A 14823-nucleotide genomic window follows, 5' to 3' on the forward strand; every position below is an offset into this window, starting at 1 on the left:
GCACATGACAATTACTTATTTCATCATTCCCTACCCTATAGTCACTAGATACCATGACATTAAAATATATTGACAATGTTTTTGAGTCCTTTAAATTAGTACTGTATGCTTCAAATCTAGTCTTGCAGCAACACATTTTTTTCTCTATAGAAATTAGACATTTTGTCAATAAAAAAAACTACCCAACATTTCCTTATCTATACCTATACTGGAATGTCTGCATAAAAATGCAGATTGTTTTTTCAGAGTATACCAACAAATTTCAACGAATTTATGGTTTGATGACCTCATGGAATGATAGAAAAGGTGTTGCAATGAAAATTTCAGAAAAGGAATGGAATTTAGTCATTTACAAAATACATTCTAGTTCAAAACGTGGCATGCATGCCATAATTCAACAAAAAAAAAATGTTCACTGTTTACATGTATGTCAAACATCCTCTAAAATATACCTAGCACAAGCTTAATGTCATTGTGCACCTGCATCTCTAGATCACATATTTTGGGAGAATTCTGCACTTAAACCATTTTTTGAAAATGTTTTTGCATATCACTTGAATAGCCTTACTTTTAACATCACCCCTTTTAAGAGCAGTATTTGGAATAATACCAGTCGGGATGATATTGTGTGTTGGGATATCCCATGCAATACAGTACTATTTACACAAAGATTATGTTCAACTGGACGAATTCTAATTATTTTTTTAACTAAGTGGGAAAGAGGAATTCTGTACTGCTTTAAATTAGAAAAAAGAAATTCTGTTTAAGAGGATCAATTTGTAAATATTTCAGAATTTGGTAAGAATTTATTAATATAATTATAAAGTAATCACACCAGCTATGCCCTGAACCTTTTCATTTTATTTGGTGTTTTGTTTTACAAGAAGAATAAGTTTAGATCTTGTCAATCAGTTCTCAGAGTCGAATGGGGTTTGGGTGCAGTTTCATGGATTGTTTTCAGAAGATATTATTTGATGGCTTTGCTTTTTTTTTTTTAGTTAATATGTTTTGTTCTTTAAATAAACAATAATAAAAAATGGACAGCACTGTCAGACCAAACTAGCAAAGAGGTCTAAAAACGAGAGGCATCATTGTAAAGATGTATGGCAAGAGGTCTCAGGAGTAAAAGAATTACAATCTTAGATGATGTGCAGCATAGAGGATGGAGTCAGCAGAAGAGAACATTATTGACATTTATATTTCTTTTTTCATTAATACTCAATGTATTATAACATATTCTTTGTATATTAGCTGTATTGTATATGTATGGAATAGCTACAGTATAAGTAAGGTATACTGTATAGCCAATTTCTGCTAATAACAAATAAACAAATAATTTGTGTATGATATTAACTGAAAGTAGCTACATCACCTCTCAGTTGTCCCATCCTTAAAAATATTTTTCCACCTAAATATGTGCATTTATCCCCTGGTCTTTTACATATAATATTAATCTTTGACTGAGATATTTTGATATTGCATTAGTCACAAATTTGATGTCTTTTTTTGTTACATGGGCAGTATTCTAGTTTATGTGCAAATTAGTCATGGACTGATTTATGTAACCATTTAACTTTATCTTCCTCATCAGATGTTCTTGTTGTTGTTATTTATATTTGCAAAATTTACAGGTGTGTGTTTCACACAAGCTGCTATAACTTTGTTCTGAACACATTTTATCGAATCTCCAGTACAGTATTCTTACAAACACACACAAATACATTCTTCACTTGCAAACATAATTCTGGTTATCAACAGTAGCAGACTATTCATTTATTCAGCATGACAGGATAGAAAAACTATCCAGAAGCCATTAAATCAGCCCATCAAAAAGTAAATGTTCCTGCAATACAAACGCCCAAAATCAATAGAATTGATTTTTGTGGTTTTACAACCTGGCTTGATGGCGCTTGCTGTCAAAGAAGATTTCTTGTGTAATCAAAATAATGTTTCTCTTCGCTCTGTATTTTACAAAAAGAGAATTTGTTTCTCTCTCTCAGTCCTCTTGCAGCAGGCAGGAATGGCACATAAGAGATCACTGACGCATCACTTCCAGTCTTCTTCTCATCACAAGATTCATTCTAACACTAGAGCTATAAAGACTGAATAGATGCTGGAAAATCTGTGCTTCACAGACCACACACTGCTAGAACAACCCATTAAGAAGCCACCATGGCTTCATATGCTACGAACTTCATAAAAGTGAAGCAAGTAATGAAACATTCAAGTAAGCTTAGAGAAAACAATTTAAACAATGTTTAAATAGTAGCTAGCAATTTTTATTTCAAATTAATTAAATCTATTACAATTTTATTTTTAAACATTTCTCATATTTAAGGTATAGTGCTTAAGGAGACAATCAATTGCAAATCCTTACTAGATAGTTATGTAAGTTTGATGAGGAATATTTGGTTTGGGGAAACATGCATAAACAAATTTTATTACAGAAGACCTAATTATATGTTCAAAGGACAACATTTATTTGTGCAAACAGCCTGGCATATATTCTTGCAACTCAACTGATTCAGAGTGTGTCCCAACAGCATTGGAGGCGTGGGAGTGAAAGAAGGACAGTCCTAGTTAATCTAGTCTCCAAGGTGTCCCTAGGATTAGTTTCTAGCTGGGGCTTAAAACAAATTTCTTTCAGCTTATTGAAATCAAAGTTGTAGGCAGAGTTGGACAAAGATGGAAGGAGAAAAAAAAAAAGGCTGCAACTTTTGCAGAAAGTTGTAGAATACACTCAGAAGGAGTGTGCTTGGTTTTGTACAGTAAAGAGTGGTGTCTCTAAAAGATGCAAAAAAGAACATCCTATTTAATTTGACCCAGAAGTTTATACAACGTGTTTATCTCTCTTTGTTTTATACATTGTGTTACTCCTTTGAATATATACCCTCTTTGTATTTTTTGTTATTTGTTTATACAAACCTCTATTTGGAGGTTTCTGGCATTATTTTGAGTTTGGAGACAGCTCCAGAGCACACAATCTATCATCCACAGTGCGTAGGATGAAAACTGGGAGAAAGTGCAAATGCAACATGGACAGCAGGTGACAATGGGATTCAAACCCAGGATGTTGAATCTATGAGCTAGTATCATATACAAATGTGCTCAGGCCATCCCATATATTTAAATTCACTTAAATTAGAATTTTATATAATATTGTTCATTTTACAGATCTCTGAAATGTTTTTACATAGCTTTTTCATATTGTACAGTGGTTTAGTGCTAAAGAAAAAAGATTGTATTCACTCATGCAGTTAGTTTGTGTAGATGTGTTTTAAATAATTTTCTCTGGTACTTCCTACATTCCAAAGAAATACATCTTACATAATTGAAGAGTCTAATTCAGCCAGGCTCTGGCAACCAGAGATGGACTGGCCTTTAGGATTGTGAGATTAATTCCTGGTGGACAAGATGTTGGGTCATAAGCTGTGCCAGAGCAAGTGTGCAAGAGAGACATAATACCTCATGAGTGGCCCATGACGCATGCTAAATACATATTTTCTATCACATGATTTTACTAACACCCAGGCTGTCTCACACCACCCAAACATAACTGTCTAAGCAGTGAGGTAAACAACAGGGAAACGTGACACACAGATGAGAGAAGAGACTGAGAAAATGTCTCTGTGAAACTGGAAAGACAGCTGAAAAAAAGGAAAAAAAGAAATACATCACAGAGCAGACACTGGGACAAATTACACTGAAGGCTGTTATATCCATTTTTATGCTTATTAGTAAATAATGGTTTATATAATCAGAACATTAGAAGGAACCAAAATGAATCAATTACTATTCATTTATTCAAATTAAATGAAAACATTGGTTGGGACAAACCCTGAAGCTACAGTGTGCCCTCATGACTGAACTGTTGCATTATACTACTTAACTTACAAATCAGCAGTGAATGTACATGAATGGTGAGGCAGAGTAAGAATGTGGGTGGCTTATTGGGGTAGGTCAGTCTGGACAAACGTTCAGTGCTAATTTTTTATCCCAGTCCATCCCTGTTTTTGAGTGTGTGCCACCATAAATATTAAACTCTTTCTATGCATTCTTTACACAGTTTATTGTATAAAGTAATGCAACAAATCCTATTCCCCAGATTTTACATAATAAAAAACATACAATCACAAATTTTCTTTCTAAATTATTATCAATGCTTACTTCCAGAAAAAGCAGCATACAAGATAAACAAGAAAGATGCATTGCCATGACTGTGTGCATTTGAATTGAAGGCAGAATTCTTCATCAGTGAATGAGGGAGAAATAAAATTCAAACACAAATATACAGAGTAAGTACATGGTCAAGTCAATCTAAAGTAAAGATTAAATCTTGCATCCTTGGACTTCAAGGTTCCCACTGTTTCTGCGTCACCTCCTACTGTTGTTTTATCAGTTCTTGGACCTTTTACTTAACCAGCATACTGAGTTTGTATTGTACATTCTAGTATTTACTTGTTGATAAGTTCAGATAAATAAATATGGCCTAGGCTATTTAAAGAATTATATGTAAAAATAAGGATTTTTAAATTTGCTACGGGACTATATGTCCATACTTCCTAGTTCTATTAATGATTTCAGTGGCAGAATTTTTAAATAACCAAAGACTACAAATAGAATGACTTGAACAGCTGCTTAACTATGGATTGCATACATCTATTCTACTTGAAATAAATACATGAACTAACATGTCTTATGTTTCCTATAATTATAATTTGGAAAAAGGTTTTAGAAGATGTTTTAAGGACACAATAATAGAAATGTAATTTCCCTTTTTATCAACTGACCTTCTGAATCCCCAAGCCTTTAGTACAAAATATTGGCCACTGCAATTAAGTACATCATAGCTGTCATTAGCCTTAAGTATTCTCTTTCTTTGCAAATATAGGTTGTCACACACATGCGTTTGGGAGACAGTTTACAGGCTCAAATAGATGCAGTTACCCGCAGAACCCTCTAACTCTTCTTCGCTCTCTCCCGGCAAAACAACTGAAGAATCCAACCAAAAACATCACTTCTGGTTCCCATCCTCAAGACCCACCTCTTCATGACGCCACTTCCAGTTTCAACCCTCAAGATCCCGCCTCTTCATAGCATCACTTCCTGCAAATCTGCCTATATATACACACACCACACTCATTTTCTGTTGTATCAGTTCCATTTTGACCTCAGTCTGTAAAGATGTAATTTCCTTTGCTTTCTTTACGGCAGTATAAGGGGGATCCCCCCAAACATTTGACATTGCCATTGTGCTTATTTTACAAGATAAATATACAGTATGAGGATGTTTAGTGTAATTGCACCTTAAATCAATGCATTTTCATTTCAGGGCTGTGTCTTGAATTTTCAAAACAATATATTCAGACTAATTATAGCTGACATCATTATCACAGTCTATTCATTTTCCATTTTGTCTTGGCGAGAGGAATAGTATTAGCAACACTCAAAGCTAGACAGGGCAGGCTACCTTGTCCCCTGCAACAGTCTTAATATTCTCCTGGTAAGTTTTCAGGTGTTTCCAGGCAAATCAAAAGATGTAGTCCCTCTAGCAGGACCAGAGTCTTTTGCTTGGTCTGAGGAAGGCCCAGATATCTCTATCTATGCTCATCAATTTTTTTTGTGTTGCCATTTGTTTCTGTCCTCACTGGCCCAGGTTCAGCTCACACTAACTCAAGCTGCAACTCGAACTGGCTTCTTTTTTGGCAGGCTTCCAACAGCACTGAATACACAAGAGAGAGGTGAGCGATGTGCAACATAGTATTTCTGTAAAGAAAATGCAGGTAATGCTTAAGGATAAAAGCAGACATCCCAGAAGAGCTGAACTACCTGGCATCCATGCTCCATTCAGAGCCATGTGATCTCCCACATCAAGGTAATACTTGTTTAATACTTAACAAACACTTTATATTAACTGCCACATTTAAAAGCAAGCACTCGACAATTTAACAATTTAAAGGTCCTATTAAAGTGCTTCAGTATTACATATAGCACTGCATACATTTCCCATTAATTTGCCACTGTTCCTGGCTTTTTATGTGGTCGTTGTTCCTAAGTTCCTATACAAGATAACAAACCAGGATACATCAGTCTTGTTGGTTGCTTAAACATTTTCACATTTTATTGTACAATAGTATGAAATCAAATTATATTTACTCACACTTTTTGCAATTCATCAACCAAAACCCTAAAATATCAAAGTAAAAATAAGCTTAAATTTAATTAAAAATTAATAAAATTAATGCAGGAAATACCTGTTTGAATGCATTTTAATTGTCTTTACAATGACAAACATAAAATAGGAACTAGTACAATGAATTGCCTTTAAAGTCCAAATAATTAGTTAAATGAGGTCCATTTGTGTGATACTAGTGTTTCACATGGGTTGTGGTAAAATTATTCACATCAGTTCAATTTAAATTATTATTTATATTATTGCTAGCAATGTTTATGGAAAAACCTGGCTTCTATCCAGGATACAGACAGGAGATGGTACTAATTAATGCTGCACATGATGTGGCATGTTTCTGTTGTCTGATTCCAGGCAATGATTTGTTTGTTTTCAATTAAATACTAAGGTAGCATTTAACACCACTGACCACCAAGACTTTATTTACTATCTTGAAGATTAAGAGGAATTATGAATACATGTCCTGATTTGGATTATACTTGAATTCATTTTAATGTGTTTAAGAGTTTCATGCCTATCTAGAATGAGCTGTACTATCCCACAGGGAAAATTCATTTGAGTTTTATAGTTTTCATGACTGGAAAAGTTGGCAGGAAGAAGAGGGGTCATGGTGTTGAGAGACACGGTGAGTCAGGAGGAGGATGTTGAAAGAGAATGCATTCTTCTGGTTCTTTATGGTGGGCAAGCTAGGAATAAGCAACCCTAGCTGACAGAGAGGGCCTTTGCCTATACAGGAAAGCCCAGAGTAGCAGAACAATTTGTTTTATTACCTTTTTGTTCATCCTTCCTTCACATTTTTATGTACAATAAATCTTACTTTTTGTAATATTTTGACATCATTGTGTTTTGGAGGTTTATTGGTGTGCCATTATTATCCATACAGTATATTGTTTTGTGCAACGGTGATAAAATGCTTGTCCAAAAACAGTTAAAACAAAGGAAATGGTCTAAGAAATGAAGGGATAAACCCAAAGGGTAAACCAGAAGAATAATTAAGAGCAAGCTGTATACTCAAAACCAGACAATCAAAGAAAAACTGATCATCAAGTTCAAAACAGAAAGGCAAATATAAAGGCAGACAGTCAAAGTAAAGTCCTGGCTATCTAATATCCAATCTCTAAATAGCTAGCGTGAACACAAGTTTGTTCTTAATGATAAAAATGAAAGGCCAAGTAGCATTAGAAATGGACCAGGAGATGGGAAACACAACAATCAAAAGACAAAATGAGGGCTGTTCAAAGACAAGAGACAGAAAGTAACTAGTAGTCCACGACTAAATCAAAAGCCCAAGTCCATTTTTTAACCCAAAGATCCTAGCACTACAACAGTCCTATGCTTATATCCACAATTTCAGTAAACTGGGAAGTACTGTATGTGATGCTAATCTTTTTACTGTTGTGACATTACATTCCTTTTAAGGCAAGGTGTGCCAAGAATTATTGTTAACAATCAAAGAAACTGAGAGATGTAAGAGTTATAGCGAAGTCAGGACAGGCAAAAGGTCAGAACCAGGGCATTGAGTGAAACTGGCAACATAGAGCACAAGGGTAAGCCAAGAAGAGAAGGTCAAAACCATATCCAGCCGTAGAGCCATTTTTATTTCAATCTAACTACACTAAAGTTCTTTACAAACGAATATTTATTCTTCAAAATATAGTGCATTCTGATGGCACTGTCACAGCATATTTACATTGTTGCATGCTTTACATCAGAAATGCAATGAGTGCAATTATGTCATGGATCCATATGGTGTTATGTAAAAATAAAAAAACAAGTCAGAAAAAAAAACAAACTAAAATTACCCTTCAAAAACATAATCCTGATAAAAAAAAAGACTGCTACAGAATCGAAACCACAATTAAAAACATGTCACAACATAGTGACCCCTGTTGTCACATGGTGGCAATGGTAATCAAAAAAATTCAGCCAGAAGGTGTTCCCTTTGAGAAAACCACATTGTGAGATGCTAAGACACAAAATATTTTGTAGTTCTTGTTAACTATGTTCAATCAAAAGACAAGTAAAGAAATGAATTCCATGTGACACCACAGCACCATTTTAAGTTGTGTTTGTGAAGTGCTGTCTCAAGTAACTATGCTGTAAAGGAATAGTGGGGTATGAGAAACAATGCCACAAACAATAGCCACAAAACAAAGCTGAAAATGGTAAGAATAGATCAATACAAAAATAACAACAATAACAAAGAATGGCTTAAAACTACAAAATAAAAATACAAAAATAATCAATTCATCATGGCTCATATCTAATACTCAGAACACATACAAGCCCAGTTAATAATATATAATCCAATGATGCTGGTTAGCTTGTTTATTATTGAGATCAGAGCTAATGGAAGAGAAAATCACTGCAAGATCCAAAAACCACAGAAAAAGTTGCACTGCTGCTGGTACCCCTGCCTACTGCCCTTCCAATACATCAGCAAAGATACAGTACATACTACAACCAAGTGAGCCCTATATTTTCACACTGGCATACATAGGACCTCCTCTGCTGCCAGTGTGGGCTGTATTGATCTCTAGGAAAAAGGAGGGTGACCCATAAAATAAACTAGAGTTATGTTAAATATGCTACAGTACTAGATTAGATAAGTTTGAATGGGACAGGTAGATTACTGGAAAGATTAGTATGGTAAAGGAGAAGATAAGCAAAAAACATGGTCAAGAACAAAGCATGATGTAATTCCAGCCCTCTTACAAGAAGGGGCCTGAGTTGCCTCGAAAGCTTGCATATTGTAATCTTTTTAGTTAGCCAATAAAAGGTGTCATTTTGCTTGGCTTTTCTCTACATTCATAATGGCTAACACGGTACAACAGCCTCTACTACAGCCCTCTTAAGAAACAGTCTGGGAAAAATATCTGCAAAAGATGGAAGGCACACATTATCTCTGAAAAAACTGCTCTGATGTAAAGGGAGATAAAACTCAAAAAGAGGAGTCTGGCTTAACTTCTATTGGAATCTACTGCATTTATGCAGATATAAACACCAAATAAAATAGGTTTATATCTTAATCTTCTACATGCAGGTGAGTATGAAAACACTGAAAAAGGTCTCGGTATTCTTTTACAAGAGGTAAGCACTAGAATAACTGGCCTAATACTCTTTTGTTCAAAGGTGGAATTATCATTGAGGTCATTTTCTTTGTATAGTATATCAAATTAAACGTTGCATTGAAGAAAGAAAAAATTCCAACATAAAATTTCCACAAAGGAACTCCTGATATAATTTTACTTTTAATTCAGAAACAAAAAAAATAAACTCACTGGACACACAATCTGGGACTTGAGTTGGAGCTGGATAGCTGTAACAGTATGCATTATGAAACCAGTCTGAACCACCAGAATTCTACCAACACTGTAAGTTGCTACTAGTATTTATGTACATTATATAAATATAAAGGAGAATCCATCCATTATCCAACCCGCTATATCCTAACTACAGGGTCATGGGGGTCTGCTGGAGCCAATCCCAGCCAACACAGGGTGCAAGGCAGGAAACAAACCCTGGGCAGGGTGCCATCCCACCGCAGGGCACACACACCCACACACCAAGTACACACTAGGGACAATTTCGGATCGCCAATGCACCTAACCTGCATGTCTTTGGACTGTGGGAGGAAACCGGGGGACCTGGAGGAAACCCATGCAGACACGGGGAGAACATGCAAACTCCATGCAGGGAGGACCTGGGAAGTGAGCCCAGGTGTCCTTACTGTGAGGCCGCAGCACTACCACTGCGCCACCATTGCCGCCCGCATAAAGGAGAGTCTATGCACTAAATCTGAAATCCTCTGAATCAATCAATCTATAAATACACTGGGAGAACATGGAAACTTCATGTAGATCTTGGCATGGAGAGGCAGAAATGACAGCCTTAAGCAGCCACTCTGCCTATGTTAAAAAATCTGTACTGAACTTACTAAACTTCATCTTGAACAAACTTAGGTTGAAAATCTATTCAATGCATCTGCAAATCATGTAGTTATCATTATATGTCCAAAAATAACTGAATAATAGACAATAATGGTTTTAATGAAAATCAGATAACTGTACTAACTGTAAATTGGATTACAGATATCATGCCTTCATTTGAGGATATCTCTAGCTGATTTAGAGTTATCTTTTTTTTTATTTTATTGATTTCATTGTAATCATTCCATACAAATAGATCTATTGAAAACAAATCAACCCCCACCCCTGAGAAAGAGAGCATGGCCAATGGAGTAAAACTTGAAGCTTAATAGGCGGATAAAAATAAATGGAGAAGAAAAAGTAATGGGAAGAGAATTACTTCCTCAGTGCTTTAAGAGCTTATTCTAAAATATTATTGATCAGATCCTGCCTGGTTTTGAAAAAGTGGCAGTTCACTATTGAAATGCTTATCAGATAAAGGGGGTTATCAGAAAAGGACTTCAACAGAAAATTTCTCTATATGCAGATGACATGGTACTGTATATATCGGACCCAGAAAATTCTGTGCCTGCAGTCTTAACAGCACTTACAGAATTTCAAAAGATCTCTGGTCTCAGAATTAATTTGAATAAAAGTGTGCTCTTTCCAGTGAATTGTGAAGCATACAATATTAGATTGGACACCTTCCCTTTTATCATTGCAAAACAGTTTAAATACCTAGGGGTAAATTACACAAGTAAACATAAAGCTCTTTATCAACAAAATTGTGGCATCTATATGGGAAAAATTAAGCAAGACTTGCATAGATGGTCAACCCTTCATCTCACACTAGCTGGAAGAATTAACGTTGTGTGAAGGATGGCCGGCCATTTATCCCGGCCAATACCCCCAAGCCGCCAGGTGGAGCCCTCCTTGCAGCGTGGAGGTCCCCAGAAGACCAGCAGGGCATCATGGAAAATGGAGTTTTTATGCAAAGCCCTGCTGGATGCATGGGGGCCACAGGAGGGAGCTGCAGGGAGGACCGAGGGCTTCTTCGTGCCCTGTGACCTGGAGGTTCGTCATAGGAAGAGCGACGGACTTCCGGGTTGAAGAAAAGGACTATTTACCCTGACCCAGAAGGAATAAGGACTTGTGGACTGTTGGGCAGAAACACCTCCGAGTCAGGGAGTATAAAAGGACAATGGGAACTCACAGACAATGAGCTGAGCTGGGTGGAAGGGTGGCAACGCGTCTGGGAGCTGGAGGATTGTATTATTGTGGTTTATTGTAATTATATGAGTATTGTGGTGGAGAGTGTGCTTTGTGCACTGTGGCGACAAAATAAAGTCAACTTGAGGACTTTTACCTGGTGTCTGGAGTCGTGGACAGGGGTTCAAGGGAGCGAGAGCGCCCCCTATCGTTCACAGTTGTTAAGATGAATATACTGTACTTCCTATGCTTCTCTTTTTATTTCAAAACATTCGAATATACATCAATAAATCATTTTTTAAGCAATTAGATTCAACCATTACCTAATTTATTTGGATCTCAAAACATCCACGTATCCAAAGAGCGACCCTACAAAGACCTAAGGCAGAAGGTGGCATGGCTCTACCCAACTTTCAGTTTTGTTACTGGGCAGCAAACATACAAGCTATAAAAACCTGGAAACAAATAGATGAACATACACAGGCTTGGTCCACAATAGAAATAAAATCCTGTTATCGCCAATATACTAATAACTCAATTGTTCTTCACTCACTCAGAATATAGAACCAATGTAGAAACCATTTTAAGATGGAGAATCTTTTATCTGTTGCACCTCTGCATGAGAACCACATTTTTCAACCCTCGTAAACATATGCAGTTTTTTAATATCTGGAAAACATTTGGGATTAAATTGCTTAGAGATCTTTATATAGACAACATCTTTGCATCCTATGAACAATTACATTCCAAATTTAATTAGCCAGTAGCACATTTCTTTCACTATCTTCAAATTAGAAACTTTGTTAAACAGAACCTACCCAATTTTCCTCATCTTGCACCCTCCTCTATGCTAGAAAAAATATTACTCAGTTTCGAGGACTCAGACAGCATTTCTGCAATATATAAAATTATTCAGGAAGATCCAGGAAGACAGTGGGAAAAGGATCTCTCACTCAACATATCAGAAAAGGAGTGGAAGAGAATTCACTCAAGCTCCATATGCGCAAAGCATACAATTATTCAACTTAAAATTATATATCGAGCACATCTGTCTCGCTTAAAACTGTCCAAAATGTTTCCAGGGCAAGATCCAACCTGCAAACACTGCAATCAAGTCCCAGCCTCACTGGGTCACATGTTTTGGGCCTGCACCAAATTAACATCATTCTGGACAAAAATCTTTAAGTGCCTTTCAGACAGCCTTGGTGTCAAATTTCCTCCTAACCCATTAACAGCTGTGGGCTTAAAGTGGAGAAGGACAAACAAACTGTGATTGCCTTCATTACGCTGTTGGCACACAGACTAATTTTGCTAAACTGGGAGAATCCTAACTCACCTATTTTAAGTCAGTGGGTAACTGATGTTTTATACTATTTGAAACTGAAAAAAATCTAATTCTCAGTAAGAGGATCTGTGCAGATTTAGAGTTATCTTTAAACAGTCCAGGTATGTTTAAATGATAAGTTGTCTTGTCATACATATACAGTAGAGGTATAAAATGTCACTTTAGTGAGCTTCAGCAAAAATAAAAATCACCATTTATTCTTTCCTTAAATGTAGCACCGTGTTTGTGCACAACAGTTTATTATTCTTTTATTTTTACATGTTTGTTATCTTGGCTGTTTATATCAGTGTTTGCAGCTTCTATTTGAGGGTTCTTTGGTCTTAGTACTACATTTTACTCAATTAAGATAAAGCACTGCAAGTTTGAATACTCAAATATTTCCTTTTTGAGATTTAAGACTGAAAATAATAGAGCTATGAATTATGTCTATTTTTCAAACGCAGTTGTTGGTTTACTGAAAATCTGACAAATACAATTATAACCCTTTAAAAATAAAGTACACTGTTGAATCTTTTGTCCTAAGCACTTTGTTAATAAGTGCTTGTTGTTTGGCAAACTTAAAGAAAATTTCTACTCAGTCTAAAAGATTTTTATCGTTTCATAATGATATTTTGGAAGATAAAATTAAACCTTCTTTGAATAAGTGTGCTTTTTCTGGACTTTATTACACAACCAAACGCAGAATCATGATACCAATTCTAAAACAAAAGGAGGAGTTTAGGGAAACAACAATACTCACCACTCTGAACAGTGACATTGCTCTTTAATGAATTACTTCCTACAGCATTCTCTGCCTCACAAGTATACTCTCCTGCATCTGAAGCCTTAACTTTTGCAATTTGCAGCCTGGAGTTTCTCCTGAAATTAAATAAATTTTAAATTAACAGTTAGTTTTAATACATAATAACTGCTAATACAAAAAGACAAAAACTATTGTAAAATCACTATTAATGATACCCTATGAAAGTAGAAAAGCAACTGAAATAAGTTCTCCATCTAGTTTTGTAATATTAGCTAAAACACAGTAATCTCTTAATATTTTATAAAATAACTAAGAACTTGGAAAGGAACTGATTTATTGTTTAACACTAAAAAGTGACAGTTAAGTTAAATATTTTAATTCCAGTCTGAAAATACACAGAAGCAAAAACAGCTCTTCGTTAATGGAAAAACTGTAATGTACGCTCAGTGTGTTGTAGGTTTTAACACTTAGAAATCTGTACTCTTGCCTTGTACTTGAACAACTCATACAAACAGCCTCTTCATGCAGGGCAGAAACTGTATACCACACTGTGGTCCTTGTAGCAGGCCCTGTAGCTCTTATCTTCTGCCTTGTAGGTCAACTGCAGTTCCCTTTCTAAACCCATGCCATGCTTATATTAATTAGGACGGCTTCACCATTTTCGTGTAATTATTGAGTTCAAACATTGTTTAGCTTGAGGCTGATAACATTGGTTCTTCACAATAATAATCTACAGTTAATGTTAGTTCAGTCAATTCAGTCTTATATATGCTTACACAATTACCTTCATCTTCCATTCTTTTTTAGACAAGTTACTTTTTTGTACTTTTATTGTTCATTTAGTGTACCTAAAGCAGCATGAGACAGGTGCTGCAGTAGGAGATGCTTACGTATGCGCACCCTTTCTATACAGGGTGGTCCAGATCTAATTATGCAGATCCAGATTGTCTGGATGACTTTGATTTATGCAGGGACGATTCCAGTTTGGCGCGAAGATGATTCTTCATGTCATCAATTCGCACTCTTCTAGATGGTTTGGGATTTTTCAGGTGATTTTCTATGTAATAAACTTAATAAGTTACAGTGTAATGAAAATTGCATAATTAGATCTGGACCACACTATAGAGTTGTGTTGGTGATCTGACCAGCAGTCGGACGAGTAAAAGACGATGAAATGCAAAATATATAGAGGTCAGTGCAAGTGCAGTAAACTAATTTGTAATTAAAGCCACACAGAAAGTTTCACTGTTTTAAGATTGACAAATGTGAAGATGGGAGTATTTAAAATTGGAGATAATGCAATGAAAACTGAGCCGTCTTGATAAATTTCTTTCAAGTGTTAAATGTGCAAATATCAACAAAATCAGTCCATGAGAAGCTGAGCTGTTTCATGTGGACAGACAGACAGACAGACAGACATGACTCTCTT

At 35.8% G+C, this 14823-nt stretch overlaps 1 protein-coding gene across 4 annotated transcripts in view; it reads right to left on the reverse strand.

Moving 5' to 3' along the window:
- The window catches only part of LOC120541981 (pro-neuregulin-2, membrane-bound isoform-like), a 664098-nt gene that overhangs the window by 134866 nt on the left and 514409 nt on the right, over positions 1–14823 (reverse strand). For all 4 annotated transcript variants that reach the window (XM_039774031.1, XM_039774029.1, XM_039774030.1 and 1 more), the window contains exon 3: positions 13392–13510. In XM_039774031.1, the coding sequence (XP_039629965.1) occupies positions 13392–13510 (119 nt within the window). The remainder of the gene's footprint in view (positions 1–13391; positions 13511–14823) is intronic.

The sequence above is a fragment of the Polypterus senegalus genome, chromosome 13 (genome assembly GCF_016835505.1).
Source record: "Polypterus senegalus isolate Bchr_013 chromosome 13, ASM1683550v1, whole genome shotgun sequence".
Classification (NCBI taxonomy): Eukaryota; Metazoa; Chordata; class Cladistia; order Polypteriformes; family Polypteridae; genus Polypterus; species Polypterus senegalus.